The following is a 27,240-nucleotide window of genomic DNA, read 5'->3' as shown; positions in this document are numbered from 1 at the left end:
CATTACTGATATTTTATAGAAGAAAAACAGATGTACCTATGTTTTATGTTTTGCTACGCGATTATCTCTACTATTTAAGGCTTGTCGCCTTGTATAAATTTACATTTGATAAGTACCTTTAAAATTTTAAGACCCCTTCCTGTATCGACCTTTTTTCTTTATTTTTCGGGACTTGGGACAGATGGTGAACAGCAATAATGGCGCAGGCCAAAATGGCACAGGTAAAAATAACAGGTAAAAATGACACAAGTGAAAAAGTAGGAAAAAATGCCACAAGGGAAAAAACTATATTGATTCATCTACAGTGTTTAGTACTAGCCCCTCGGGGATCAAATGTCTCTAAGTGCATCTGATCCCCGACAGGCAATGGGTTTTCGTGCCATTGGCCTTTATATGAAATACAATAAAATAAACTGTTTGGAAAAGTGGGAACATTTCAGTACATTTTAATCTTCTTACCTGTCTCTTCTTAATCGTCAAATTTAAATAATGGATTCTCTAATATTTAATTGGGAATAGATATTACTGATATTCAAAAAGGATCTCATGAAAATAATGTTACGTGAAATGCTGCCATCCTTCATACGCGTGATATCTATTATAATTTGGCTGTAGTGTCATAAATTTTTAAGTATATATGAGCCTTTCAGTCGAGAAACATGCCAAGCGCCATCCTGGGCCAAAGTATTTTTAATTTAATTTATTATATTTTAAAAATGGCACTTGGCATGTTTCTCGACTGAAAACCTCATATTTAGATCGTGTATACGCAGATATTTCTCTATAATTAGACCTTCGTTTACAATTAGAAATGCTTTCCGATTAGGAATTTAGATGAAATAGTGGATTTTCACAGAATTTCAACGAAAACGGACAACTGATTATAATGTTCACATATCTAGAAAACGTAAATGATCCTTAGGACGACAAAATCTTATTATTTAGATTTTGAAGCCTGTAAAGTGAAGATCAGAACAACTGACGAAATTCTGTGAAAATCCACTATTTCAGCTAAATTCCTAATCGGAAAGCATTTCTAATTGTGAACGAGGGTCTAATTATAGAAAATTATCTGCTTATGCACGATCTAAATTTATACTTTAAATTTTATGACTCTACAACCTAATTATAGAAAATTATTCTCAAAAGTCTGACTGAAATCACAAAATTTTCCTCAATTAACAGAAAATATAAAAAGCTTTGCGCCGTCCCCGAGCGAAAATGCAAAAATATTTAATTAATGAATTTAATCGCGCTTCCATGATAAAAAGAGATGAAGTAATGATTAATTAAATCACCTGAAAAAATCCGCCAGGTAGAATATTTGTGTAGGGAGATACATTAAATATGATTATAAGATCGATTAACATGAGCCTTTTTTTATGGTTGCAGAGCCAGTCATTATAACCCCCCCTTTTTTGTACACGTCTAGTGTCTCTAGGCCCAGCATTTTTCAGGTCATTTTCTCCTCATAGGATTTGCTGAAGAAGCATCAATTTTTACTGATGTATCTACCCTCTGTTTCCTCTTGACAGCCTTAATGAATATCGATTTGGATCAACCAATACACTTTGATGGCTCAACTTCTGTGTTGTACCCGGGACAATTTCTTTTAAGGTTAGTATGGAGAATATTTATTAGTGATAGTTTCATCTTTTGGACAATGTAAGGGATAGTGCCGTCAGTTCGCCTCACGCTGTGCACTATAGGTATAACCCTAAAGGCTCTTTGCAGCGTCCCTTTGGCCCCTAGCTGTGACCCCTTTCATTCCTTGTACAGTGCCATCATTCATAATTTCATATTCTCTTTATTCTCTTTCTTTTATCCACCCTCTCCTAACAGTTGTTTGATAGTGCAACTGCGAAGTTTTCCTTCTGTTCACCCTTCAAACCTTTCTACTCTCAATTCCCTTTTCAGCGTTGAATGACCTCATAGGTCCCAGCGCTTGGCCTTTGGCCTAAGTTTCTCTCTCTCTCTCTCTCTCTCTCTCTCTCTCTCTCTCTCTCTCCTCATCTTTTGGAAGTTTTTAGACTAATGACAGCTCCGATTTGTGTGCTGCAGCAGACCAGTTCATCCGGAGCAATGAATTTGAAATTGGGAATAAAGGTAGTCACCTCATATGAAAGAAATGAATGTCTCCTAGACCTAAAAACTTTTTTATAACGATGAGAAGAAATAAGTAAATGGATTCAAGCTCAAGCCGGCGAAGAAATTAGACCTTCTTGCAAGGCAGTTGACTACGAATGTTCTTATAGGTTTAGAATATTTATACTTTTTAACTTTCGAACAAAATCATGATAATTATTGAAGACAATTAGTAATCTTTATAGAAGATATCTCACTTCAATGGCTAGATCATTGTAATTATTGAGGATTTTATGACCCTTTTAAGGAAGTTATTTAATTTCAGTGATTTTATCATTAGGAAATTGAGGATATTTGTGAACTACTTAAAGAAAATGTTTCATTTCTATGACCTGATCCTTATAATTATTGAGGACATAAATGAACCTTGTAAAGAAAATATTTCACTTCAATGAAATATTCTTCATAATTATTGAAGGCATTAGTGACATTTTTTATGGAGATATTTCACTTCAGTGACCTGATCATTATAATTACTGACGACATAAAATTAGCCTTTTAAAGAAAATGTTTCAGTTTAGTGACCTGTACATCATTGTCCCCGAAGACATCAGTAAACCTTTTGAAAATCCTATTTTGACGTCAGTGACCTGATCCTTCCAGTTTCAACAAAAGCGAAATGTTCGTTCCATGGAGTCATCCAGATTACGACTACCTCAACTACGACGAAGTGGAACATCAGTTGTTGGACCAAGTAGCGGAAGAGAACGATTTGGATTTTAAAAAAGAGAGGTATGTATACGCAGATGTCGTCTTGGTTTGCCTCTCTTAGGGAACCACTCATTTCTCATCAAACCACAACTCTCACAATGATCATCTATCTTATCCTCCACCCAAGTCATTTGAGTATTACCTGGAAGAGGATGGTGGTCATAGTTGTTATAATTATAATTTTATATAATAAATGTCATTATTAATATTTTATTGCAGCTGTATCTTAATACAGTAGCGAAATCTGATAAGTAATCCGATAAGCAACAAAGACACTAAAAATTTAGCCTGTACTTGAACATTTTCAAGATGCTTCACAGCTAACATTAATTCCACTTAATTCTTGGCTTTAATTAAACTGTACTTTACACTTACAGCTATTTCAAGAGATTTATCTGAAAATTCATAACGTCAAAAAGGGTAGCCTAACAAAAACTATCGTATTGAAGTAGCTGATAAATATAAAAATTTGGTAGTTGAGGTCTGACAAGATGAGGTGATACAGTACAACAATCTCGCTCTCCCACGCTTAATCGTTTTCCCTGTTTCTCCTGTCTCAGCCTTCCTGTCATGCCTTCGTATGAAATATTTCTGTCATTTTTCAAAGCAAAAGTAATATGAGTTGAGACTTTTTCTGCATAATGTTGACTACTTTCTTAACAAAAAGACATAGGTAGTGCCGTCAGCGTACCTCGTACAGTGCACTATAGGCAATACTAAAGGGAGTGCAGCTCCTCTTCGGCCTCCAGCGCTACCCAATTTTTAGCCTTTTACTCTACATCCATTCTCACTTCCTTTCTTCAATCTTGCTTTCCAGCCTCTCTGACTCTTACTTTTTGGTGCAACTGTGGGGGAGTTTCTTCCAAATCCTTGTACTTCGCCTAATTTATTATCTGGATCGCTTTATCTTGCTCTCCAACCACTTCGGACTCGCTCTTTTCACTGTCTCAAGCGCTGAATGGCAGAATGTGGCCCAGTGCTAGCCTTTAAAGCCTAAATTTCACGATTCACTAATTCATTTTAAGAGGATTAATCTTTTATTTCCTTATCAGTAGGGTCCAAGGAAGAACCCACGATATCATCGAGATCAGCTTCCGAGCCGAAGACGTGAATGGGCTGCTCGTCTGGGTCAGCCATGGCAAGGGCAGCGGTCGCGGAAGGGCGGACTACTTGGCTTTAGCCTTGGTTGGAGGATTACCTCAACTCGCCCTCAATCTGGGCCGTTCCAGAAAACCCTTCGTCCTGACTTCCACGGTGAGTTGTGTCCTTAATCGGTTATCATTCAGTTATCATTAAATCAGCATTTGGTTCTGGGATGAAGCTACTTGCGTTACGGAATCTTTTAAGTCTCAATGAAAAATGCTTTTCTGCACTGATTATTGCTTAGGTCAGAACATTATACAGACATCACATGCTTTATTGTAAATACAACACGTTAGACAGTTGGAGTTGCCTATACGAATAGCACTGCAAGCCTTTATTGGCTTTCAAAAGCTGACATGAAGTTTGCAAATGTTTTTGAAACATGCATCAATAATAGTAGATATCAAATGATTGAAATACATTAATTTTCTAGGTTGCAATAACTTTAAAATATAATTTTTTCATCTGTTAGGGCGAGTTTCTCAATTAACCACTTACTACATGCATAGTTTAAACCAATGGCATTACACTGCGTGTTATTACAACGCTGAAGAGCGTGACGAAATAACATTTCTCTAATAAAGGATGCGTTTATGACTTTTTTTTGTGAACGCTTGGTTATAGGAATACTATGTTATTAAGGCATTTTAGTACTGGAGCGTTTATCCCCATATTTATTTGTTGTTGTTAGTGATATTGGTTTCGATTAAAAGATGACCCTATTCCGCTGAATCCAGACACCTTTTTTGGGTGTGTGAACTGTCAGTCGGCTAATTCTCTCTCTCTCTCTCTCTCTCTCTCTCTCTCTCTCTCTCTCTCTCTCTCTCTCTCTCTCTCTCTCGTTGATAAACTATAATATTTGTTAAATATCTTAACTGTTAGGAAGAGAATGTTTTACTTAATGGATAAATCAAATAAACTTTTTTCCTTACCATAGATGCCAAAGTAAATTAAATATTAACGCACGCATTTATTTCCATATTTTTTAATGTATTTGCATGCATGCACAGAGGAATATGTGAATGCCTATCACGTAACAGATGCTGAACCAAAGCTGCTCACGTATTCTCTTGCAAATGAGAAGTTGTCACGAAGAAAAGCGAACCATTTGCATGTAAAGAAAAAAAAAAACTAAAACAATTATCCATATAAAGTTATATATTCGTAACAACTAATGAGTTAGGTGATCTGTTCCTGCCAACATTAAAGGTACACTCGCACGCTCTATAAAAAAAAAAGAAAATACATTACTTCGCCGTTTTGTTTATTTCAGATCCACAGCCGCCAGCACAAAGGATAGATTTGACTGCATTTAAACCTTTGTTGCAGCACGCATCCTTCTGATGGGGTCGTTGTCTGAATATTCATGAAACTTTTCACAACATGCGAACATGACTTTTTTTCACCCCGCTCTCTTTTGTGAGAGAATTATATAGCGGTATTGTTTTACATGTATGAATATTCCCACGGGAGACACGGGTAGACAGACAGACAGACAGACGTGCACGAACGTTCCCATAAGAGGTAGACAGACAGACAGACGTGCACGAACATTCCCATAAGAGGTAGACAGACAGACAGACAGACAGAAACAAATAGGGGTAGTGAGGGAGGCACGTGGCGAATGAGGTATTTGAACTAAAAAGACGCGTGTACGAAGTTTTTTCTTTTCTGTTTTGTGGCATCAATGCATTGCGAACCAAGATTTTTTCCTCGTCCTTTGCAATCACTAAGTATTGATGTTACCTAACCTAAACTAACACAAGCATCCTTACTTATCATGGGTCACCTCCAGCTACAGAACAGCTGCGTCGGTCTATAACAGAACTTTCCATTACTGTGCACTAGTACAAATTAAGGGTGGGTGTAAAATGTAGACTAGGTGCAACCTATGGACCACATCACAGCTTTGTCTTAAAACTATAGCTTTATCTATATAAGTGCAGTGACTGATTAAAAAAATTCAGGTGGTCCATGATTTTGTAGGCAACCCGCAATGTTTAGTGCCCTTTTGGTTATTCATCATCCTAAGTTTTTAATAATCATCGTCTCGACAGTAAAAGGAAAACAGAATTGTTGCTTTCCTCAAAGACTTTATGTTAAAGTCAAAGATTTTTTTTTCCTCTGTATTCGGTGAACAATTTAATCCTTCCCGAGCAGAGATTTCAAAGATCATTCAGTGGTTATACAGTAAAAGAAATGAAACTTCTGGCACTTGGCAGTGTGACAACGTGACACTTCAACGGAACATGGACAGTAACATTCTGCCACGAGAGTAGCACGCACAAGATATAATTTTTTTTCAGTTTTATCTGGTTGATTTGTTTTTAATTAAGCTGGCCATATAACAGCCTTACAGCTCCATGGAGGTTGGGTAAGTAGTTGAAGAAAATAAAAGGCCTAACGACTCGACCATCCAACGTAGATGCCATTCATTTTTTTATCTTTGCTCTTATAAAATTCCACTTATTATCTGTGTGAATGCATGGGATTATTATTTTACAGGTAAGCGTATATGCATTGGGACAGTGTTGTTAGAGGAAAATTATTATCAACATCGTCATTCCTTATAAATTATATTAGCAAATATTTTAGTTGTTCATTAGCAGTGGCAGCTCTGACGCCAGTGCTTAAATGTCAGACCAATCAAACAATCTTATTTTTCTTCAATGCTACAGACAGGAGTCAACGATGGCTCTTGGCACGTGGTGAGAGTCACCAGGAGGTGGAGAAGAGTCCTCCTCAAGGTGGACAATCATCGGCCAGTTCGAGGTCGAGCTCTGAGAGGTCCATCCACTTTGCACACGGATGGTAATCTGTGGATAGGTAACCCTCAAGTCTCTTTCTCTCTCTATCTCTCCTTCTCTCTGTCTGTCTTGCAGTATTTTATGTCAGGAATTTTCGTTTTAAAAAGGCTCTTTTATGTGAATCTGCTGGTTATTAGCGGATCACTGGCCCTCGTTTTTAGGCATGAGATATTAGTTGACTGTTATTACAATTATTATTATGAAACAAAAATCAGATTTTATATTTAGAAAAGCATCTGTCGAATAGAATACCCTCTTGAGGAACAGATAAAACAAATAGTAAAAGTAATAACGAATACTAAAGAAATATAGTTAAATCAATACTGACTTGCTGTCCCACCTGCAGGAGGCCAAAGGACACTACCGTCTCACCTAGGGCCTGCCTTTCACACTGGGTTCCGCGGCTGCGTCGACCGCCTGCTGGTGGACGGCCGGGAGCTTCATCTGGTCCATCACGCAGCGTCCCGCCATCTTCAGTTTTGTCATACCTTTACCTAACACTGCATATTAACCATGTTCAAGGTGGCATCGCGCGGGCGTTTCTCTTGGCGTGTCTGAGAAGCGTCTTGCGACCAATCTTTGCGTCAAGCGTTCAAAGTTTTGGAGGCACAGTTGAAGTCGCTACTGCTGAGTCTTCGTTCTTATGCGACTTCGATAACCACCAATACTTCAAGGACATGGGCAGCTTGGTATACAATGCTTGGAAGCAAGGTGCTCTTTTAAAAAGACGCCCGAAGACGCGCCCGTTTGACCCCGCCTTAAGGTTTACTCGGCGAAGAGCCGGAGTGAGACCATCCATATACCCTTTTAACAAAAAAGCAAAAAAAAATTGACTTGCCCATCATCCATCATTTTGTAAAAACGCCTGATTACTTGTTAGAAAATAGATATATATTATATTGTATTTGGATATCATATGAGATTGTGGCTTCATTCATTTCTCGTTCGTTTCCGTTGACTTTCTTTCAGATACATCATGTTTCTACCAATATGTTGTGTAAAGAAAATCATCATATTTTAAGATAAATAATAAAAGAATATTCTGAAGGTGGATTTCTCCTTCGTCCCCTTTCAGTGTTTTATTGTTTTCTCGGTTGAAAAGAGAGATCAAAACTAAACGCTGTAGTGATTGATATAACTATCACTAATTTCTACATTGCCCAATTTTAATATCTTCATATGCCATTATATATATATATATATATATATATATATATATATATATATATATATATATATATATATATATATATATATATATATATATAATTATATATATTGTATATATAAATATGTATATATATTTTTATATTTTATATATATATATACTGTATATATATGCATATATATATTAATGTATATTATATTATACAGTATACATATGAACTCTTGTTACTTATGCACCCGTGACTTTTTTATTCGCAAATATTAAGCCACAAATATCGATTACTATCCAATTAAAGTATTCCCAAGGTATAATGAATTGGATATAAACAATATTTGTGAATTATATATACATATATATTGTGTGTATAACCACACACATACACACACGCACACACACATACATATATATACATATATATATATATATATATATATATATATATATATATATATATATATATATATATATATATATTTTGAAATTTATATATTAGAAAGCAAGGACTTTATTAGCCAGTGAGCGTGCAACATCGAGATGAATGGCGCAGTGGGTGAAGGGTGGTTCGACGCGTTGCTGATGAACTGTCTGAATAGGTAAATAAAGCAGCTAATGTTATGAAGGGTTCTGCGTAAATGGTTCATCAGCGATTTGGGAGTTCAAGTATGAATGTGTCAGCGACCATTCTGATGCTTTTTCTTGAGAGCCATACCTATGGCTGCATCAGAACATTTTTCTAAAACAACCTCTTGTTTAAAAAAAGCCTCCAATACTTTCTCTCTCTCAGGAAGAAGAAGGAGAAGGAGAGAGAAAGTTTACATTTGCGATTCTGTTCCCGAAGTCTTCTCTTTCTTGTAGATAACAATGCAGGTTATGATTCTTTCCGTCAAATTTCTACGGTTACAACCATATGACTTCCCCTAAAACTGAATCGTAAGATCGTGGAATCTAGGTTTTGTCTCTGTTTTATGTGGTCGTTGCCAAAATTTGGTAATTCAAATAATCGTCAAGCCACTGTGCAAAGAAACGAACGTTTTGTTGTTCAGCATTATCCTTGGTCTGAAGTAATTGGTCATTCAATGTCGGTAAGCACCTTTTACGGAGTTGAATTGTTCGGTAGAAGTATCCGCGACCCAGTTTTAAGGTAAACTGAGACTCGTAAACTCCTGCTCTGAAGGCAATATATTCAGTGTTTATCTTAATGTGTAAAAAACCTATATCTAACATAACGAAGATGAACTCAGCCCACAAGCCTCCATTTTACACCATATCGTTCTTTCATACAAAGGAAGCGCACTTAATGGCTAATGGTGAGGTAAGTCGAAAGGAAAGTGGTTTTTCTGGGATATTATCATGCCTTCATGGTTTCGGAGCTTGGTAAAAAGTTTCTCGCTCCTTTGAGCGTGAAATTTCTGTGGATTTGAAATGTCGGAGATGCATTTTTTGTACCTGATAATTATTTTCAGAGTGGTGGCAATCATCCGGTTGGTAAGCTAACGACTTTTCCATTAGCGTCATTCCTAGATGTTATTGTTTAGTTTTTTCTTAGTATGCTTCGCCATTAACCTAATGTAATCGCATACATACAGTGTATGGTTGAGTGTAATTGTGTGTTTTTAACCTAATGGGAAAAGTTTACTTGATAAGTGATCAAATTCAAAATGAATTACGATATTTTCAGCCTGAATCGTTGTTGTTACTTATATACTTGCAATCGTAGGTTATTTTTTAGTCGCGTAAGAAGTTGTATTTATTAATTTTGTTCTGAGTGAGGATTTGCAGATTTTCTTAGTTTCTGTCGCTCAAGTATTGAATGTCTTTATTCACGTGCTTAATGAAACCAACTTTTTTTTTTTTTTTACCTTACCTAGGTAACCAACTAAACTTGTAATGCATTTTTGTAATGCAAGAACTGGGGGAAGTCCAGTCTGTGTTAATTCGACCAGTTATATTTGAGAAATTTGGTTGTTCATTTTAACACTCTCACACCTACCAAAGGTAACCCTTCCACACATGCGGTTGCCGTCAAGGTCAGTAACCTCATAATAATAAGGCGGTTTGGTGACTTACTCGAATTTCCTCGCACTGCAGGATTCGCGCCACGGTTTCGTGGATAACTTCCTTTCAAGACAGAACAGCTTTTTTTTAATATGTTTTCCCGTACGGTTGTTTAAATTGAGACGACCAGTGACTTGTTAAATTCGACTTTAACGGCAGCCAAAGTGTTGGTTGTTAAACAGACCATGAAAGTTAACGCTGTCGTAAAAATTTACCTATGTAAGGTACCAGAATTTCATTCAGCGTATATTGCAATTACTCTACTTGTATAGGGGTTTAATACAGTAAGGTTCTTCGTATATTTCAACTAAGCATTTTTAGTATGATGGAATGAGAATTACTCTTGATATGATGTTATATAACCATTATTAATATACTGAATTATAAATATTCTTAGTATATGAAAATTATAACACTCTTGGTATACTGGAATTATAGATATATTCTTCGTATACAGGAATTATAACCATTCTTAGTGTTGGACATATATCCATTCCTAGTATATTGGTATTGTACGGTACGCACAGTAACGTCGGAATAATTGAATTACGCAGATTTAGACAGTTGTAACTAAAGGGGAGAAAATAGTATCAAATATCATAGAAAGTTGCGGTTCAGGGGAAAACACCTTCCTAAAGATATTAAGGATCCACCATATCCATGTAGGTTATAATTAATACTTTTTTTTTTATAATAATCGCTTGCAGATCTTACAGCATTTTCTTCCAAGACTCTTTCTTGGCTCTATCTCCATCTAGCCATAGCTACCTTATGCCTTTCCCCACCACATACCTTCATCTAAACCATTATTTTCCGTAATAAATTATCTTTTTTGTATTATGTAAACCCTAGTAGTCATAACGACCTTTCCCTCACATTCTGGAAATTTGTCAATTTTAACTTTATGGAATTTGAAAATGAAACAGTCTTAGATTGATGGTTGTTAGATTGAACTGGCGAATCTTAGCATGGGCCATTGCTCCAAGTACGAAAAGGTGCGAAAGGTAATTAGGGGGCCATGCTGTGGACCTAGACCAAATGTGCCGGCGAGAATAGCTCATCTTCATAACATTTGTCTTGTTTAATTTTAGAAGCCTTATTAGCCGCCATATGGTCAATCTGGTGGTCCCCCGTTTGTTCGTTAGTTAAAAGTTTTCTTTCGTACATTGTCAAAAGTGCCATATCTATTTGAAAGAAACCAAGAATGAAAACCAGTAAGGTCAACATTTATAGTACGTTACCAAGTACACTTCAGAGTTACGTTTTACGGATTCGCATCACTTTTCAGTGGCTTTCCGGGTCAGATTCTGTCTTTACTGAAGGATCCTAATGAGAAATGCTCAAGTTAACAGGATGATAATGTGCAAATGCCATTTAGCAATTATTTGTTATGAAAGGTTGGAAGAATTGGACATGTTTAGTCTCATTATGCGAAGTTTAGTCAACTTGTTTGATTAAGAAAATACACATTATGCACTAGGCTATTGATAGATGAACCAGGTGTATTGTAGACATGGCTACAGTATAACCTACCGTAGGTGGTTATGTGTTCATTTCCCCAAAATACCTGACTCCGAAAGAGTCTTAGAAAAAAATAAAAATAAGAATTAAATGAAACTACGCCATCGCGTGCTGTAAAATCGTTTCTTAATCTTGAGTTTTAAAAGAGGAAATAATATTGGAATGATGGATAGCAGTTGTGGCGCAATAAGATAGGAACTTAAATTTGATGACACTAGCTTACTTCGGACCGTGATGTAATTCAGAATGAGGTTTTGAATACGTATGATTCATGGGAAGGTGGAAGTAAACTACTTTGAACGGATAAATATATTTTTTGTAACAACGCTCAACTTCAGAAAACAGGAAGAATTTTAAAACACTTAAATTATTCCAACAATATACATTCATACATTCTGTGTGTGTGTATGCGTGACAGGAACACATGTAAGCAAACCAAGCAAGAATTGTAAATGAACTCAGGGGCCAAACTTGGTCCGTTCATTTATATTAAGGAAACTGTGTGAGGACTGCACTGAACGTCGGCTACCCAGATTTTCTTCTGATCTGAAAAAGGAATAACAATGGAATAAGAAAACGGGTAACTTGATTCACTGATTTGATATAAACTGGTGTTACAATTTCTATGGCTATCCACGATGTAGACCCATTTATTGTTAGCAATAACTAGCGATAAAATCAGATTTTAAGTCAGTAGCATGTTCACAATTCATATATAACAATCAAAACTCCCAAGTAATTATAGTCAGGAGAATTATTATACAATGAATGTTTCTCTATATTCTTTTATCATTGACTTCAGGGCCTCATTATGTTCTTTTGTCTCATGCACACTGTACCGTTAAGGTTTGTTGCAGGTTTCAAATACGTTTGATATTTCACAGGGCTTGGCCATTAACACTACATGACAGTGCCCTAGAAACGAACCCAAATTTACTAAGTCCACATATGGATTCCGAGTATATTCTCTCTTTACTAGAACTGATTTAAACGATTTTTAAAAAGGCCTGAGCTTAGCAAAGTTCAAAGGCAACATAGACAAGTGTTTTCAGTTATCATTAGATACGTCAAAGAAAGCTGAGGTGTTCGAATGGACAATTAAGGTGCAGATACCTGGACAAAAATAACTGCTGAAAGAAAAGCAGTTCGTTTACACTGCAGCGAGGAGCATGGCAGGTTTAAATGAGAACTGTAAGGGAATATCATGGTAACGATGTGTCTTTTTGAAAATGTGAACGTTACGATTGAAAGCAGAGAGGCTCCCCATTCTGATATAAAAGCATAATTATCTAGTATACAGCATTCTTAAATGAATAACAAATTTCTTGAATAATCCATTTTTGCCACAAAATAAAAACGTGCCTAATATTATTATTCAACAGGACCAGACGTTCATAGATTATTTGAAAAGAAAGGCCATAAATTCGGCATCTTCCATAGAAGAGATGCGCATATATGATTTAAGTTAAGTATACCTTAGTTTTACCAGACCACTGAGCTGATTAACAGCTCTCCTAGGGCTGGCCCGAAGGATTAGACTTATTTTACGTGGCTAAGAACCAATTGGTTACTTAGCAACGGGATCTACAGTTTATTGTGGAATCCGAACCACATTATAGCGAGAAATTAATTTCTATCACCACAAATAAATTCCTCTAACTCTTCATCAGCTGGCCGGGGTAATTGAACTCCGGCCCATCAAGTGACAGTCTGAGAAAACTTAGTAAGAACCATTATATTCGAATAAAAAAAAAGACTGGATATGAAAAAAATACAGCTGCCCTAATTTTCCACCTAATTATCCCAAACTTTTAGCCCTTAGTGACCAGTCAGAGGATATTACAAAAACTTACCTCCACCAGCCGCTTTCTCAGGTCATTGCCTGCCCCTTCTACAGCAGATCTGCATTGCTCGAGCTGGGCCAGAGGATCATCTTCGCTGTCGGTACCGGGTTTTGCGTTGGCTATGATGTTCCCAAAGCGATCTTCTGAATAGGTTATCTGTAAAGAAAAGAGAAAATGTAAATGCGTCAAAGGTCATGTAGACAAAGATCTATGTGCGGTTTTAGTTTGTTGTAATATTCCCCCAAAAGATTTAAATTACATATCTGTAAAGGAAGAAGACGAGCGGATATTCCAGATCATATTGCCAAAGTAAAGAACATCTGTTGATGTCAGGTTTCATTTTAGCTGATGTTTCCCGTGATCATCTGAATAAGTTACCTGTAGAGAAAGAAGACAATCGAGATCATGGTGACAAAATGCGATCTTCAGTTCTGTGGGGAAATTAAACGGAAAAACACACTCCAAGCATGAGAACATTATTCCAAGCAGAGACGATTAAGGGTTAACAGAGAATTTAGCAATGTGAACCACATGAACTCCCTGAAAAGAATTTGATGTAACTACAACATCCAGTGAAGAGCGGGAGCCTTGAATGACATTTTCATTAAGCAGGCCGGAAAATGTGATTAATAAAGTAGCAAAGGCTCCTGAACTGAGCCAAAGTTATGTATTCTCCTCGTCAAGTACGATTTAAAAATTACTGTTAATTAAAAAATACTCGAAGCAGCATGAGTCTTCAAATGGAAAAACAAATCCACAGTTATGTATATGTACATACATTTAAAGATAGATCTGTACAGATAGCTTTCGGGAATCTGGTCGAACAGATTCCCGAAAGCTATCTGTCCAGATATTTTTAAATATATGTACAAATATATAACTGTGGATTATATATTACTGTTAATATTTGAGAGTAGGCAAATGGTACTTGAGGGAGCAAACATTAGAGGACTGAATCCTCACTAAAGCTTGAGTATTATAGGCTGCTCTAGAAGCAAGAGCCGTTGCGGGCAAATGGCTGGCTTAATTTTGATCAGCCAACCAAGCATGAGTTAAAGAGGTAAACTGGAGTTGGAGATAAATCATTAAGAGATGAAGCAGAGCCGAAGGAAAGATTAACAGGCAGATAAATGAGATATCATTAGAAGGTGAAGAAAAAGGACTTGCTAAGCCCGAACTCTGGATAGGATGAAATGTTTAGTATCGACAACATAACAAAACAATTAAGATAAAATCCAGAAATGTTCTTACACAGGAATAAAGCTGTAGGCCTAAGTATGAAATAAAGAAACACGTCGCCATGCCAGGACATCAGGTAGAATGAAAGTGTACCATGGTGACCTTTTCTTGTGAGGAATTGTACTTTATACTGGTGACCTAAAATGAATATATGGTTGGAAGTTGGATCATTGTTTTTAAAGAAATAAATGGTCGCATTTTAATTTAAATGTTTAGGTATATATAAACACTTCACCACATAGAAATAATTAAATTTTATCAGTCGCACTACAAGGGATTCCTTTATTTGTGGTATAATGAAGTTGACAAACCAGACGGTTATTCTTAAAGCAATATCATTCGTAGAGTCATAACAAGTGCATAATTTAAAGGCGAAAATAGATATATGTCATACTGCTATGAAATCCTCTTGAAAATGGTAAATCACCACAAACGCCAGGGTAAATTATAAATTGAGCTGCATTTAAAATCCGTAATATCAATGATAAATTCAACAAGAGATTATTATTTAAAACCAGCTATGATACCGAAGACGAAGTAATTTGAGAAAATTGTAAGCTCTTAAGGGCGAATGAAGTGAGTTTCCCACTAATGGATAAATGACGGCCTAAGAAAAGACATTATAAAGACAACGACAAGTAAGGACAACCAGTCCAATAGAATATAACGCAAAGAAAGTCCTACCTTAACGACGGTATCAGACACATTGAACGAACAGACGCCCCTGATCGTCCCATCTGATCCCCTGCTGAAACTGTGAGTTCCGCCCATGCTGATGCTCTGAGGTCGTCCGCTTCTGCAGCCGCCTTCGCAAAGTGCAGATGAGGACGTCGGTAAACCCAACGAATTCCACTCCAGACTCAACACCACGATCGCCATGAAGAAGCAACGAAGGCCACTCTGAAATGTGTAGTCGAGAATGCAGTTACGTCTTGAGAATTTTATAGTTAAATTATTCATCGGCCGAAGTGGCTGATGTTGGGTAAAATATAAAAGTAGAAGGCCTCACTCAACAGCCATAGACGCAGTTTCTGCTCCCTACATGGGCCAGAGTAATGAAAGTTCGATTCAAGCTGGGCTTCTTAATCCCCGACACATCGATATCTTTGCTTATAGACTTCTGCAGGGCCTAGAGCTGATGCTGCGAAGTTATCTCTAATGGAATCAGTTTGTTTTAATCCAAACTCATAACTAAACGAAGTATAGGTTTATGAGTTTAGATTAATTTGCGAAGTTAAAACTCTGGACATTTTTCTGTTTAGTAGTTTTCATCTTGTTTTAGCAGTTTTGTTGATTAATGTGGCAGTGCCTGTTGCTGTTAACAAACAAATGGTTATTCAAGAGCTCTCAATAGAAACTAACCTTATTTCATGGTCACTTTGCATTAACAAGTCAACTTTGACATCACAATATTGGATAAGCTAAATCTCACTTCCTTGGCGCCTTTACCTGAACTCTTCATTCGATATAGGCTACTTTCGTCTCTCTAGGTTGACAGAGTCCGGAGGTCCACACCAGACCCCTACTCCTTTCCTGCTTTATCACATTTACCTGAGGCAAATGTTAATGCTAGTAAAGCCAGCTTAATTTAAACCAACCCCTGAAGTAATAATATACATATCACAATAAGAAAAAACAAAAAGAACTGGGTTATTATTATCATTATTATTAGACGTACTTACACACACAACTGGACAAGCCAAGGTCCCATTGACTTGCTAAAGTAAGCCTTCACAGAAAGTAATGTCAAAATGCGAAAAAAGTAGAGTAGCAAGCAAAATACTCATGACATAAAAAAAAAAGCAAAGGCACACCCAAATGAGTGTATACAACACCACAAGTAACGTTCTCAAATAAGTCGCAAGGAATGAAGGTAAACGGCATTAAACAAATTAGCAACTTTTTTCGAATGAAGCTTACCATTGTAGTCTGCGAGACGGCTGACGTGTGAATGGTGGTCAGGCGATTACAGCTCTCGTTTTATTCTTCGAGCCGGCTCTCTCTCTCTCTCTCTCTCTCTCTCTCTCTCTCTCTCTCTCTCTCTCTCTCTCTCTCTCTCTCTCTCCGCTCACAAAACATAAGTATAATGACCGGAAGTCATCTTGACTCACCTGACCGCTACATTTCTTGCAGTCGGATGTTAGGAGGCTGCCGAGAACATTGTTTATTGCAACTCCTTACGGTGTGAAGCGTATGTTGCTATTGTACATATTATTAATTTTTTCATATCCTTCACTGGAATTTGGCCTTGAATAATTTCGACAATTTAGGATTTAGGTTCTCTTGGGTTGAACTTTAGCGAAAGATTAAAAGATTAAAACTATAAAGAGAGTGAATAAGATTTGGAAATTAAGTAGACTGATGTTACATACACAAGTAAGAATATGTCTAGTGCGATTGGTATTACTATAAGACATAAATCATGGTATGGCAATGAAACCATACCTTTACAGATATTGTCGATTTGACAATAAGGCTTTAAGAATATTAGTAGTCAGATGGCAGGATAGTCAAAAAGGATACCACAAAGGAAATAGCAGAAGCTCCAAATGCAGATGAGATAAAGATGAGGTGCTTAAAATGTCCTCCGCACAACCTCTGGGAGGATGGTATGTGATAGCGTCAAATGGGCCTGCTGTAGGCTCCAGAGGCGTTGGACGAACTCGAACTAACTGGAGGAGAACTATTAGACAAGCTGAAAGTGAATGGAGATTTGTGGAAGTGAAAGCTCGGGAAAAAAGTGAGTAGCGGAATTTCACGGAGACCCTTTGCTTTGCACGGTGTTGATGACGATGAGAACACTGAGCATCAGAAAAGTCCACTGGTTGAACAAAAACCTCAGGATTACTTGCATTCAGTTTTTTTATACCTTTCTTTACCCAGTCTACATTCAAATTTCATAAGTCTTTGGCTCAACAAAGACTTCGGTTTTAATTTCATTAGACCTTTTGTATTGTTATTCCACAATTTACCGGAATTGCTTCCCCCTTTGTGGGGGAGGGCCACCAAGACTCTTTCACTGAACTCTGTAACTCTCTTTGCCATCACCAGTCAGTACCGTATGATCTTAAGACCACAGTTAATCAGAGCTAATTTTTAACACTATTTCTTATCCCACAAACATACCTGTACACCTTCATTTTTTGTTGTTTCGCCTTTCTCATTTCATTCATATAAAATTTCAGTGATAATGTCGTCAACATTTTTCGCTTCAGACTTATTAGATACTAAACTAACAATTCTTAAGGCTTTTGCGAAAGCGTCACTTTGAGCCCCAAGAAACTCTGAACACTCAGAAAGCTGCAATAAACATCCTCAACTCTTGACAACGCATTATCAGCCTTAGTGCACTCTGCTTTCATTTACACCACAGATAGACTTTTCTAACGACTTTCAAACTTTTCACCTAATAGTTTTTTAAAGAATGCTTGACCTACTCATTATTGCTTTGTCGAAATTCACTGTTCTTTCCTTACCAAGCTGACTGTCATTTTTCGCACTCGCGGTCAATACCCTTTTAAAGAACCTCTTCAGAAATTCAAACGTGTTATTACTACCATTCATCTACTCGTCTCTTACCTGTTTCTTGTGAACTTTTTTCCCTTAAGACATGCATTATATAACCACCTCAACCACTGAATTACGGCACTTATTACCAGCTAGCCGACACCTTGACAAATACTACGCCATTAACGCGAGTCTTGCGTGCGCCCTTGCTCCTAGAGGATGTGGGGTGGGTGGCCGCCTTCCGTCTTCATATCCACCAGTCTACCATAACATACAATTTCATGTTATCAAATCAACTAAAACTTTTCCAGTTATCACCCTTAATCAGCTGCAACCTTCTGCACTAACGATTGTTTTAGGAGTTGGGCGTAAAACCCTACAATCAAAAACTTGAATTTTGGTTGTGTTAACATCGGTTGTTCGTGATTAATACATAATAATTGTGAAAAGCGTACGAGTTGTTTGCAAGGAAATAAAAAGGATTCTCTAAACTCATATTTTCGAATTAGAAGCATTTGACAGATTTTGAGTATTGTTCATTGCGTAATATAGAATGAACACCTTGCAGTTATTTTCGTAACACTATTGCCATTGCTAGAAAAAGTTAATGAAAGAAATTGTGAAGAAGCTATCAGTGTTTATTGATGGGAATGCTAAAAATTGCCTTGTTTAACAAGGTAGTGACTAATTACTGATAGAACGCCGAATGACCCTCTGGATATTTTGACGGTACCCCTTCACCCGCGCACCAAGAAAAAAAAAACTAAATTCCAAGATGTATAATTTTCAGTACTAGCTAGTTAGACTGATATTAATATTAACAAGTAACAAATATTTATGAATAAGTTATGTTGTACAGTAAGTTATTTAGATTGGGTATCGACAACTACAAGCATGGAAGTTGTTATACCTGTTGCTTTAAACGTAACTTTCTAATTGGTTTACCAAACAGCTGTCCCCTGCCAACCAACCTTCCTTCACACCTGCTTTGGTCTTAAAAACTGAATAAGAACGAGAAAGCTCTGAAAGAAAAACTTGTTAGAATAGAACATAGACGGACCCATTATGTTTCATCATCTAAAACGCGGAAGCCGAAATCGTACTGAGAGAGTAATTGACGTAAATCGTGAAAATATTGCGAACGCAAAATTCCGATAATGGACGATCAGAAAATTTTTGTGTCACAGCAGTAATTAGAAAAGACGTAATTGAATGTGCACGGACTATTTACCGGTTAGAATTTATTTAAACAATTTTGCACCTATGAAATGAACCCAAACAGTTTAATTTTAGAGAGTTGATTAGCTAGAGACCGTTAAAACAAGTATTCTACAAAATGAAATCGAATTCACTTTCTGAAAACGCGTTCAGATGTGCTGCTTATTTGCATCGTCAATAATTCCAGAAGATTAATGGCAGTTTTTAAACTAAAGTTTTTTTTTGTCAAATTAATAGTTTACTTTATCGGATTGGCTGTGTCCCTACTTTAGACTCATAGCACATCTGGGTTCATGGAAAGTGTATTTGAATGCACAGGTAAAGACAGAGCTTACCCAACATCACAGCAGACTGTTTTATCAATGTGCGAGGAAAGGAAGTTCATTTCTCGCTATAATATGGTTCGGATTCCACAATAAGCTGTAGGTCCCGTTGCTAAGTAACCAATTGGTTCTTAGCCACGTTAAATAAGTCTAATCCTTCGTGCCAGCCCCAGGAGAGCTGTTAATCAGCTCAGTGGTCTGGTTAAACTAAGGTATACTTAATTTTTCTAAAATCAGTGTTCGGTGCTGACAGCTTGATAATTCTGTGATTAAGAGTATTAGTTAAAGGCAGTACTAATATGCAAGCATGTGAATTGCACATGGAGTAGTAGTTTCAAGAATCTTGATGAAAAGGAACCTTTACTCTGCTTGAAGGTAAGCTAAACTATTCCAGATGGTTATTGAAATCTGTTTATGGAAATGAAACAACCACAGTTGTAACTGATGGTTTTAACAATATCCTTTTAATTGCATCTATGTTAATATAATCATTCTGGTTATTTTATATGAATTTTATTTTTATTTGTGAAGTATGTTAACTGATAAAAGAAAAAGTTCACGCGTTAGTAAGAAAAAAAAACACTCAAAGATTCCGTAACATTAACAATCACTCATCAGTGCGTAACCCCGCCAACGCCAAAACAATCCTGATCCGCATTTAGATCTGGATTCATCACAAAATAGAATCAACCCCCTAGCTTGTTCCATAGCCCACATCCACAAGAAGCTTTATTGAAATCCATCATTAGCTCTTTTTTAAATAACCCTGCAGATAACAGACAGATACTAAGAGGGGCAACTACTTAACTGCCCTCCTACATTGTTGGCGGAAGTAAATAAGTACATTAACTTTGAATGAAATTCTTTTGGTAGTTTCATACGCAGGAGTACAGAGTATACTAACAAGTATTTTAAGCACCCAAATCACTTTTTAAAATACCTGCTTTCTGTATGGCCCGGTTGAAGAGTAGCGAATAGATCAATAATTTATACAAAACCAGTTTTGCAGGTTTAGGTATCGGTTAATTTTGTGAAAATTTTCTACAAAGGGTTAATCCGTGATTTAGCAAATGTAACAGTAGTAGCTTTTCTCAGGAGAGATAATGTCGTACCGATAATCAAACGAAGATTCGGCGAATCTGCGAAGCTTTTCGTAGGGGGCTGAAGTTTCAAAATTGCCCTATTTAGAAGATTTACTGTACATTGACAACGAACTAAACAAAAAAAAATCCAGTATCTGGAGGAGATGAACTTCTGGACGTTAAACCCTGAAGTCAGTTGGCTTCCAGCAACATGAAGTGTGGTCTCCAGTTCCGGTACAACACCACAAAGCACTCACTGAGAGAGAGAGAGAGAGAGAGAGAGAGAGAGAGAGAGAGAAACTTAAAATGATCGGCCTATCTTTTTCTCTCTTATACGTACTGTACATCGAGAAGGTACAAACTCTTCAGGTAACGGAACGAAAATCATAAAGCGTTGCTGTTCTGAGTATGTGGCGAACCGACGTCGTTGATCAACATTCCTACATAATTCCTTATTTGCACTGTAAAAAGATTCCATACTTATATTGAACACACATATGAGTACAGGTTTTTTTATGAGTAATATGCTCATAAGGAAATTTATATATATATATATATATATATATATATATATATATATATATATATATATATATATATATATATATATATATATATATACATATATTAGTACATATATGAAATTTCTTATTCTCAAACATTAAGTTGCAAATGTTTAATATTCCAGTTCGTTCTACCTCGGAAATAATACCGAAAGGAAATTATAACTGATTCGTGGTTTGTTACTGGGAGACTCTATTCCCTACACATACATATATATTTCATGTACAGATGGCCATTACTAGAACATACATCACATGTGGCTTATAAGTTCTTTATAGTAATGATAAGAGGTACAAACACTGACAAAATTTAAAAGTAGAGACAATAATGGATATATATATATATATATATATATATATATATATATATATATACAGTATATATATATATGTATACAGTATATATATATATATATATATATATATATATATATATATATATATATATATATATATATATATGTATGTGTGTGTGTGTGTGTGTGTGTGTGTGTGTGTGTGTGTGTGTGTTATTCATTATTGTCTCTACTTTTACTTTTTGTCAGTGCTTGTACCTTTTATCATTTCTGTAAAGAACTTGTAAGCCACATGTGATGTAGATACTAGTAATGGGCGTATGTAGGCCTTCATGAAAATTGATTTAAACTACTACTTGGTTCAAGTCCAGGTGTACAGTACATCATCCTTTTTACTTATGCTTATGTCCTTAATTGAATTGATTAAAATTAGTTACCTTCCTGAATTTTTCCGCTGATCTATCCTTTTTCCTATATGTTTACTGTATTTGCCTGATGAAAATACAGTACATTATCCTTTATATATATATATATATATATATATATATATATATATTTATATATTTTTGTATATATATACTGTATATATGAAAATATATATATATATATATATATATATATATATATATATATATATATATATATATATATATATGTATGTATATAGTGTGTGTGTGTGTTTGCATTCATTTGTCAGGTGAAGAATGTTATCAGGTAAATCATTAACGAAGTTTAGTATAACCATAGGTAGCTAGTTTGTGTAAAATGAAATTTTCGTTAAAATCTTAAACTATTGTACTTAGTTATATCAATGTAAATGACTGTTGTGGTGCCGCTGCTTCGTGTTTGTTTTCAAGGGAGAATAAATACTTTTCAGTTCAGTCTTAGGCATGCTATAATTATGATTTCTTACTAACTACCACCCAAAGTCACTTCAGATACGTTTCTAGTGTTCTCTCCGAAATGTTGCCCCAATTACAGTATACACAATACACTGGTCTCCATTCGTGGTTATTAATTAGGTGACCCCAGAACCAGTGGGTCCTGATTGACCCATTGCTTAGAAATAAAATAATTACAATACACTGAAGAACTACGGTAAGCGCAATTATCATGTCTAAATCTTTATCCATTAAAGAGAATGTCTGTTCAGGTCGATCCTGTTTACAAACTTTTAGATAAGAAAGTGATGCCCACCTGCGATTCGTGAACAGTAAGTCTGCGAGTTTCGTTATTCGAGGTTGCATATGTACATACGCGATTTTTTTATTCTGTTTAAAGTAATAATCGCTGCATTCTTGATATTATCAGCCATAGTTTCAGTGAGTGAAAATTTAAAAGTTTAATCGGGTCTGAATACTAAGTAAACGAAGAAATGTGCAAGAAGTGCAAGGCAGATTATTCACGATATTCGTCATGAAAACCTGTGACGTTGACAGAATAGTCATTTATCCACTCCCTTTGTAATTGTACAGTTTGGGGAGTCGAAATTATTGTTACTTTTGACTCTTCGATTCTTTTCGTTTTTTAAATGTTTTAATTTAATTTATAGACGACAAGGAGCAAGGACATTTATATTTGTGCAAGCAAATTTCACAGGGAGTAATACCAATGACATTTGCGAAAGTTGGTTAGTTTGTCTTTGTCACCAAAGCGACGAAAACAAACCTTTTCTACCCCCTCCCCTAAACTACGTCTAGAGTGCGACTAATGTACTTACGGATAAAAAATTTTTCCATGCATTTACTATGAGGTAAGAAATTGTCTTCCTAATAACGGATTATGGTATCTGAGCAGTTTTAACTGGTAGACTATGAGATCTGCTTAGCATTAGCATGGCAGCCTCTGATTAGGCTACGTGGTAGCGTAGCCTAGATTACACCTTTACTGTAAATTAGTGGTAGTCTAAAATGAACATTGTGCGACGCCTAGTCTGAGCAACCCTAGAGTGCTTTTTGCCCATTCTCGACGTGTCTGCATAAGCATCAAAAGGAAAAACTAATCGTGTGCCAGGTAATGGGCACGTGATTCATTTTTCTTCGTGATTTAGGATAGACCTACTAAAGGGAAGGGTGTTATTTCACAAGTGACCCCAGAGGCTAAGGCCAGTGTTTTTCACATTCAGCGAATGGTATGTGTCGAAGCAAAAAGGTATTGCAATTTATTTACTTGCTAGAGAATAGGCCTAAACTAGATATAACATGGATTGTAATTGCTTAGGCTAAGTAATATTCCTTTTTTTATGCATAGCCTAGGCTAACTGTGTAAAACTGTGATCTGATAAAATTACAGTTATGCACAGTTTATTCAATACAACGTTTATACTTTGATGAGGCTATTAGCCTGTTGTTGAACATTTCTTCTCCTCCCCTAAGGCTTGGCCTAGAATTGTTTTGAAGACCTCTTTTTCTCTACTCACCACCTGTGGGACACTAACAACACTTTGTGTCTTTTTGAAGTTTGATAAGGATGAGGTGCTTTGCAGAGCCCTAAAGTACAATTTATAACTTCACCTTCACAACTTGTCAAGTTTTCAGCTGCTAAAGAAACGCTGGAATATTAGGCCTAATTCAGGCATGAAAATAAAGAGACTGTGCAATCAAAATGTTGTGGCACATTTCATATATATAAACTGTTTGTCAACTTTCCGAGAGTTTGGGAAGGACCTCTTAAGATTCTATTATGTACTTATGAAAACACTGAGATGGAGTTGAGATATAAAGAGTTCATAAAGCTGTAGGCCTAATGTATGTACTGGTAAATGTGTCCATGAGGGGAAAATGCTCCTTCAGTCATATCTATAACTTGCATGTGACACAATGGTATATTTACTAAGGTATTGGTAGGTTACCAAAATTATTACTTGCGCTTATCAGTATGGCAGTTTTGACATATTAATGATAAATTTTTTGGGAGTAATAAGTCAATTGTGCTGAAATCCATTTAATCTCTAATATTAGTCAACAGTATCATTAGTCTGTGATGAATAGTTTCTTAACTATATTCATCAGTCAGTCAGTCATATGATTGTTTTTTGGTTCTTTACACGTGGTTTGAAACTTTCTGCCTCGTTTATTGATCATTCTGGTCATTGGTACCCAATGTGGTGGAAGTTAACTGTTTATCACTAGAAACTACAGAGTTTCATGAAAATCAAGAATTGTAAAGTGTTGGCTGCCTTTTTGTGCAAAGAATAGTGTGTTTTCCGTGAGAATAGACATCATTGGTAGTATATCAGCTGTTGTCATTCCTATGACTAAATTGTGCCATGTAAGATAGGCTGTATATAAAAAAGGTGCCCATCCCCCATGTCCAGTTAGCAGTTTGCCCCACAGTTTGCTGGTTAGGAAATGGTGAACCCTTGTAAAAGCTACAGCCAGGTAGGACCCAATGGTGTAGAGGTTAGTTGAGGATGTGTCTGTGTAGTTCTTGTTTTTCTTTTTCTCCACCAAAAAACTTTTGAGATTCCCCACTGATTTCCCCAAATTGTTAGCTGAACTGGTGGGTTAAAGGGTTAACACAGGAATTTCTGATGGGAATAAATATCAAGTAGAACATAAACCAAATTTCAAGTTTTGATTTCAGTTCTGAGCAAGTTGTAAAATTTTTACTTAAATGGCTCCACCATAAGCTTTATTAAGGTCAGTTTCTCACTAAGACCAAATTAAAATTAGTTGCTGAATGATGATTTTGGCATTTTTTCCAGAGCATGGAAGACAACTCATGGATTAAAATGTGGAGGCTTTGTCAGTATTCTAAGTACTCAGTTGATGTTCTCAGTGATTCTCTTCCTCATAAGTTCATACGATGAAGTTCATCGATATTTTAAAGATCCCCTCAGATTTCCTTTGGAAGTGGAATATCCATAATTAAAACATTTTTAAAGGTTGCCATTTAAATTTATAAGTTTAGTTTCACCAGTACAGATACTGTATGTATTGAATTTTTTTTTCTCGGCAGGAAAACCATCAGTAGCATTGTTCCAAAATAAGTGAAACATAAACTTCAGGAAATTTTACTTGTGTTGAAGTCTATATTTGGCATATCAATGATAGATATGTGTTGAAGTCAGTATTTGAGAAGTAGCTTTTGGAAATTACATTATTTTGCAAGTACAATTTCCTAAAATGTCATTGTTTTGCAAGTACATTTTCTGAAAATGACTGAAATGTTAGTAACATCCAAAGAGCCATGTGTTATGGGGTCCAAGAGAGGATAAAGCCCCCTCCGCATTCCAGCCAGATAGGGTGCAGCATCCATAGGTCATGGTCACTTTTACATGTTTTCTGTTTCTGGATTTGTTCATGTTTTTTTGTGATTACATGCTTGAATCTTAATTTTTAAAAATTTCATTGTTATTCACTTGTTTTTTATTTTTCCTGACTCAGAAACCCCAGTTCCCACTGTTTTATATGTAAATTATTAGTTATAGGATTATAGAAAACAAAATTGAATGGTTTACCTTAAAAATAATTGTAAGAAAAGCTCAGAACACAATTGGTTCATGTGTTGGGCAGGAAATTAATTTATGTTATTGTTGGTGGTTTTTGTCCCTGTGGAAATTCTTTGAACATGAATGCCAAAGTAGGTGCCTTAGCCGTCCATAGCATAACTTAACTCTTAACAGCTGTGCCTGTAGTTGCCAATTAAATTTTGATTTAAAAAGTCATGGTAGTTTAAGCTAGGGTTACCTCCTGATATGTATTCAGAGTCATTTCAATATTACCTTACCTAACCAAAATTAACAAGTGTTTGGAGGCTTCTCACATGAATCCCTGTAACAGGTACCCCCATATACTAAGTGCAGTCAATTTTGTGTATGTACATTTTGTAATATAAAAACTGGTTACTTGGCTGGCCCTCCTTTATTTTTGGCACCATTCTGTAATTAGCAGACAACAAGAGGAAAAGTGTATAAGAATAAAAAGCAGAGGAAAAAGGAATGCAGTACAGTGTCACAATTATAATAGAACATGAATGATTTAGCATGTTTTATATATAAAATTAGTTGCTAGCCCTCCAGATGGCTGGGCACCATCAGGGTCATTACAGTATTCCAGATACAGTACTTAGTTATCGTTTGGGTTCCTTTTGTCGTAAATAATACCTGTCTCTTTCATACATAATTTCATCTGAAGAGAATGTCAGTAATTGAAGTTTTATGCGCTCTTCATTGAGTTATGTTTTAGTACATTTTAATGCCAAAGTAGTAATTTTATATTCATTCAATTTAAACTAAAATCCTGTTGGCTCAGGGAAAACTTTTTGGTATTGCAGTTTCTTGCTTCTAGTCAGACTCTCACATTATGTTTTAAAAGTAACGTCATTCTCTCCAGAATGAGATCTGTTCTTGATATGAGTGATGTTTTTCCTTCACCAAGAGAGCATTGGAGTTAGCTAGCACACATGGCCATCATGGGCAAGTAACTTTCCTACATAGTCAGCCAAGCTTTAATCAGATTCCAGGAGCTAATAATATTTACTTGATGACACTCCCAAGTCAATTCTGGAGTGTGCCAGAACTTTAGCATAGTGTAGTAAAAAGAGACTCTTTAGCAAGCTGGATTGGGAGTGATCCAGGATAAAAAGGCCTCTTTGCAACCTTTACATTCTTGTTA

General features: G+C 36.1%; 3 protein-coding genes across 7 annotated transcripts in view; 2 read left to right on the top strand and 1 right to left on the bottom strand.

The window, feature by feature from the left end:
- The window catches only part of LOC136842675 (agrin-like), a 363,408-nt gene extending 355,773 nt beyond the window's left edge, over window positions 1-7,635 (top strand). Inside the window, exons 30-34 of the mRNA XM_067110324.1 lie at window positions 1,536-1,617; window positions 2,749-2,877; window positions 3,912-4,110; window positions 6,678-6,825; window positions 7,153-7,635. Of these exons, the coding sequence (XP_066966425.1) occupies window positions 1,536-1,617; window positions 2,749-2,877; window positions 3,912-4,110; window positions 6,678-6,825; window positions 7,153-7,304 (710 nt within the window). The 3' untranslated portion in view covers window positions 7,305-7,635. The remainder of the gene's footprint in view (window positions 1-1,535; window positions 1,618-2,748; window positions 2,878-3,911; window positions 4,111-6,677; window positions 6,826-7,152) is intronic.
- A 1,471-nt stretch (window positions 7,636-9,106) lies between these two features.
- Unc50 (Unc50 RNA binding protein) overlaps window positions 9,107-27,240 on the top strand; it is a 52,398-nt gene continuing 34,264 nt past the window's right edge. The window contains exon 1 of one of the 5 annotated variants that reach the window (XM_067110319.1): window positions 9,107-9,286. In XM_067110319.1, the coding sequence (XP_066966420.1) occupies window positions 9,279-9,286 (8 nt within the window). In that variant the 5' untranslated portion in view covers window positions 9,107-9,278. Of the gene's footprint in view, window positions 9,287-22,812; window positions 23,376-23,451; window positions 23,754-27,240 lie in introns of those variants that run through there. The other 4 variants (XM_067110322.1, XM_067110320.1, XM_067110321.1 and 1 more) reach the window with 4 other exon arrangements.
- On the bottom strand, window positions 11,845-18,207 carry LOC136843020 (uncharacterized). Its single transcript, XM_067111008.1, has 4 exons — window positions 18,110-18,207; window positions 15,318-15,533; window positions 13,404-13,550; window positions 11,845-12,096 (listed from the first exon to the last, which is right to left on the bottom strand). The coding sequence occupies exons 1-4, from the start codon at window positions 18,122-18,124 to the stop codon at window positions 12,076-12,078; spliced, it is 399 nt and encodes a 132-aa protein (XP_066967109.1). The 5' UTR covers window positions 18,125-18,207; the 3' UTR covers window positions 11,845-12,075.

Source organism: Macrobrachium rosenbergii, chromosome 10, assembly GCF_040412425.1.
Source record: "Macrobrachium rosenbergii isolate ZJJX-2024 chromosome 10, ASM4041242v1, whole genome shotgun sequence".
NCBI lineage: Eukaryota > Metazoa > Arthropoda > Malacostraca > Decapoda > Palaemonidae > Macrobrachium > Macrobrachium rosenbergii.
This window is presented reverse-complemented; position numbering and strand designations above follow the sequence as displayed.

What these genes read in the sequence shown, in the direction of transcription:
- LOC136843020 (XM_067111008.1), bottom strand. An exon ending in TGTCTGATACCGTCGTTAAG is followed by an intron (nt 13,551 to 15,317) that starts GTAGGACTTTCT and finishes TTTTCTTTACAG; the next exon opens with ATAACCTATTCAGAAGATCG. An exon ending in TGAGAAAGCGGCTGGTGGAG is followed by an intron (nt 12,097 to 13,403) that starts GTAAGTTTTTGT and finishes TTCCTTTTTCAG; the next exon opens with ATCAGAAGAAAATCTGGGTA.